This window comes from Nicotiana attenuata, chromosome 12 (genome assembly GCF_001879085.1).
Source record: "Nicotiana attenuata strain UT chromosome 12, NIATTr2, whole genome shotgun sequence".
Lineage (NCBI taxonomy): Eukaryota > Viridiplantae > Streptophyta > Magnoliopsida > Solanales > Solanaceae > Nicotiana > Nicotiana attenuata.
In genome coordinates this window covers 11,944,124-11,948,360 of record NC_032000.1, presented here as the reverse complement: position 1 = coordinate 11,948,360, position 4,237 = coordinate 11,944,124, and the positions used below count along the sequence as shown (strand labels likewise).

Sequence of the window (4,237 nt, the reverse complement as noted above, 5' to 3'; positions counted from 1 at the left end):
GACTTATTTAGTAGTCTATCAAAAAAGAAAAAACAGAAGCATTTTTTTTAGCCTAGATCCGAATGTTTAGTCTAGAAGTCTGCAAAGAATTCAAACACCTCGCATAAATCACTCTTTTCACTATGTACCATTTTTGCTGGAGCAATAGTGAGTGGTGTGGGGACATTAATGATGCATTGCAATGCAATGCTGCAAATATATTAGATTCTTGAACTGAATTTGTCATATTCTCAACAACAAACTTAGATAGTTAACTGAATTACACACTGAATTGTGCGTAGAATATTAGTGTACTTTAAATCAATAATTCTACAGGGTACTTAAATTTACTTGAGGTACTTTAAATCTATAATTCTACAGGGTACTTAAATTTACTTGGATAACAGAATGTAAATAAGACTCAAAACAAGTCCTTGAGATCTATCCGCTTACTCCTTCCCAGATACATGTCCAATTTCCGCAAAAACTCATCAAAATAGAACGGTACTTGCCTAGGCCAACTGCTAGAGTGAATGCTTTTAATCTTCTTTTCAATCCGGCGAGCATAGTCAATACACGGAGCCCCAAACTCCAAGATTTTCTCTAATGTTTCAAGACTGTCCCTCATAAATGTTTCACTATGGCATGAAGCAATAAAATCACACAGAACCTCTATGCAGGAGATATCCACCAAGCACCTAAAGCCAAAAGTACAAGGATACAGAGAAATTTAGTAAAAATATCAGCGACGTCAGAGAGATCATCACCCCGAAAAAGAGGTTACATACTTGATATGAGCATCATTCCCACTGGCAATAGCAATATTAATTGTTGCGACAGCAGCATCAGTGATTTCTTCTACTCGATCAGGGTCTGACTTACCAACCTTCAGAGTTTGAATCAAATTGATCATTTTTTTCATAAATCCAGCCGCAATCACAGCCTGCTCACAATTACAAACTATTCAGATAAATGGCTATGGTTTCATCCAATGAGAAGTCTCACTAAAAGAAAAAGAAAAAGAAAAGAGAAAATTTGGGGGCCATTTCTATTCCAAATATACAACCAACTATTTCAATCTCATATTCACCTATTCAACTACCCCAAGAGCAAAATCTGTTAAGATCTTAGAAGGCATGAGGATAATGTACCCAGAAGCTGAATATTTTAGTTGTCCTTCTAAATATTGAAGACATACCTCTATATTCCCACACGTGACAATGCCATACATAATGCTGCAAATGTCGGTGACCACGTCTGCGTCCTCGTTGTGGTTATCAAGCAACGTCACCAGGCAACCAAGGTCGGCAGGATTGAACTGGGTGGTGAAGTTAGTTATCTTTAGTAAAAAACAAAGCAATATGCATGCCTGACACAGTTACATTTTAACAATAAAAAAAGGAAGAAAAATATTCCAGCGGTCTTTGCATAATGCACCCATCCAACAATTTTGGCACATAGCAGGTTACACCTATTCATTTTATTTAAAATCTTGTTTGGTGGGCAGCTTTAATGAATACAGAGACTATTAGAAATTAGGCATTAGAAGCTTGGGGGTGGTAGATGTAACATGAGTGTCTCCACTGTGAGGTACTAGGATTTCTTTCCATATGAAGGGCATAGGTAGATGGGAGTAAGTTTCATGAAGCTGGAAAGGTGGGAGAAGCGGTAGGGGTGTGTCGATCCTAAGCACAAGATTCGGTAGCCATTTTGATCATATGTTTTTTTGCACAGAAAAGTCAACACTAAGACAACTACTGTCGATAACGGTAGATTTACATAGGTTGCTGACTACTAGTACAATAACATGAAAAAGGGTTATTGTACTGTAAGCCTATTGAGAAAGTACAGTCATTAGCCTTATTAGTGTTTTAATACTGTAATCACACTTGCATTTTATCAACTCGTTTCTGAATTGGTGTGACAAGTTTTTTTCGGATTACAGAAAATTATGAAATTAAGAGGTCCAGTGAAAATCGAATCTTTTATCTTTAAGAGTTTTATAACTAGTGGACTCTCTTCCTGCTTTTAGATGGGTAAAAAAAAGAAAAAAAAAGATCAATAATTAAAGAAAAAAGGAAGGTATCTATATCTGTGTATACAATTTCAACATCTTTGACCTTGGAGTTTACTCCACAGCCACAAGGGTACTCTTCTATCTATCTGTATTTTTGACTTTAGAAAAAAAACTAAGGAAGACTTGGAAATTTCTTGAAATCCAAAAATAATACTCCACTATAGCATGATTGGTTACTTAGTTTTTTTTCCAGCTCTTAAAGCATATTTCTTAGACAGTTGATTTCTTTTTATTCTACTTGACTACAGCTAGTCCTCAAGTCTTGAATACATTTATTGAAAATTGCTTAATAAATTCATTTCACAATTGAGGGTAGAGTTGACTTTGTTTCAAAATGTATATATAAAGGAGTGGACACTCCTTTTTCCTCACATTCATGACCTCATTTGCTACTTGCATATGCTCTTTCACAAACAAGCAAAAAAAAAAAAATGGATACCAAAGAACACTACAAACCAATTTATTTGCTTCTGATTTGTCTATCAACTATCCTGCATCAAACCTTAGCTTTTGGATCAACACCAAGTGCAAAAGTTTTGTGCATAAAGAAGGAGAGGGAAGCTCTTCTTGAGTTCAAACGAGGTCTCATAGACGAAAATAATTTGCTTTCTTCATGGAAAAATGATGAAGATAATGAGGAATGTTGTTCTTGGAGGGGTGTGAAATGCAGTAACACAACTGGCCATATACTCGTCCTCAATCTTCGTGGGAGTATTGAATCCAATCCTGATGATACTAAGGATCTCACATTGAGAGGTAACATCAGTTCTTCATTGGTTAAGTTGCATGAACCTTAGTTTCAATGACTTTGGTGGCCAAATACCAAGATTTATTGGATACTTCAAAAGACTAGAGTACTTAAATCTCTCATATAGTTACAATCGTTTCACTGGTCTAATTCCCCCTTAGTTCCAAAATCTTACCTACTTAAGGGCTCTTGATCTTGGTGGCAATTCTTTAACATGCAAGAACCTTGAGTGGCTTCCTCATCTAATGTATTTGGAGTTCTTAGATTTGAGTGCATCCAATGTGCAAGCTACAAATTGGTTACAGCAGGTGATCAAGCTCCCTAATTTGAGGGAATTGCATTTATCTTCCTGTCATAATCATTCCTTCATCATTTGTATCAGCAAATATTTCCTCCTCTCGTCTTTCCGTCCTTGACATCTCCTATAATGGATATTCATCTCCTGCAATATATAGTTGGTTATTTAACTTCACTAGTCTTACTAGCCTAGATCTTTCGGGCAATAATTTAGGTCAAATTGTTAGTGCCTTTGGGTACTTGAAATCTTTGGAACATCTTAGGCTATATGGAAGTGGTATTCAAGGTGGGATACCAAAGTCTGTTGAGAATTTAAGTCACTTATGCTCTCTTGATGCAAGATCCAATAACTTAAGTCAACCATTTTCTGAGTTGCTTAATATCTTGTCAGGGAGTAATAGATCACTTGAATTTTTGTCTTTTGAGGACAATGCACTCACTGGTTCATTGATTAATCTTACTATATTTTCATCCTTGAGGGAATTGAGGCTACGAAACAATTTGCTGAATGGCATTTTCCATGAAAGCTTTAGACAAATTTCCAGTCTTGAATATCTTGATTTGTCTAATAGCCAAATGACAGGGCCATTACCAGACTTGGCATTATTTCCGTCTCTGAAAGAGTTGCGTCTCGGGGGTAATCATTTTAATGGGGAAGCTTTTCGACCTTGAAAGTTTTGATACTCCTTATAATTTGTTAGAAGGTACAATCTCTGAAGCCCATCTTTCTAACCTTTGCAACCTGAAAAGTTTAAATTTGACTTCCAACCCCTTGACTTGGAATGTTAGCCTTGTTTGGGTTCCATGTTTTCAACTACAAGTTATTGGCCTTTCATCTTGTAATCTTGGGCCTCTTTTTCCAAAATGGCTTGAAACTCAAAATAGCTACTCAATTCTGGATATCTCTCTTAATAGTATCTCGGACACAACGCCTAGTTGGTTTTCAAAGTTGCCTCCCATGTTATCATATTGTCACGACCCCCGTTCACCCTCCATGAACATGTCGTGATGACACCTAGTTCCTACAACTAGGTAAGCCTAACAGTGCGGAAATAACTATTTAACTTGAGGAATAATCAATTAAGACTGAACATATGAAAAATAACAACTGAATATAAGGCCGCCCGGCCTATACA

At 36.4% G+C, this 4,237-nt stretch overlaps 2 protein-coding genes across 2 annotated transcripts; one reads left to right on the top strand and one right to left on the bottom strand.

Annotated features, from left to right (window-relative positions):
• LOC109235887 lies at positions 259–1,458 on the bottom strand. Its single transcript, XM_019402135.1, has 4 exons — positions 1,417–1,458; positions 1,178–1,318; positions 768–922; positions 259–677 (listed from the first exon to the last, which is right to left on the bottom strand). The coding sequence occupies exons 1-4, from the start codon at positions 1,456–1,458 to the stop codon at positions 401–403; spliced, it is 615 nt and encodes a 204-aa protein (XP_019257680.1). The 3' UTR covers positions 259–400.
• Positions 2,488–3,773, top strand: LOC109235886 (LRR receptor-like serine/threonine-protein kinase FLS2). Its single transcript, XM_019402134.1, has 2 exons — positions 2,488–2,812; positions 3,187–3,773. The coding sequence occupies exons 1-2, from the start codon at positions 2,488–2,490 to the stop codon at positions 3,771–3,773; spliced, it is 912 nt and encodes a 303-aa protein (XP_019257679.1).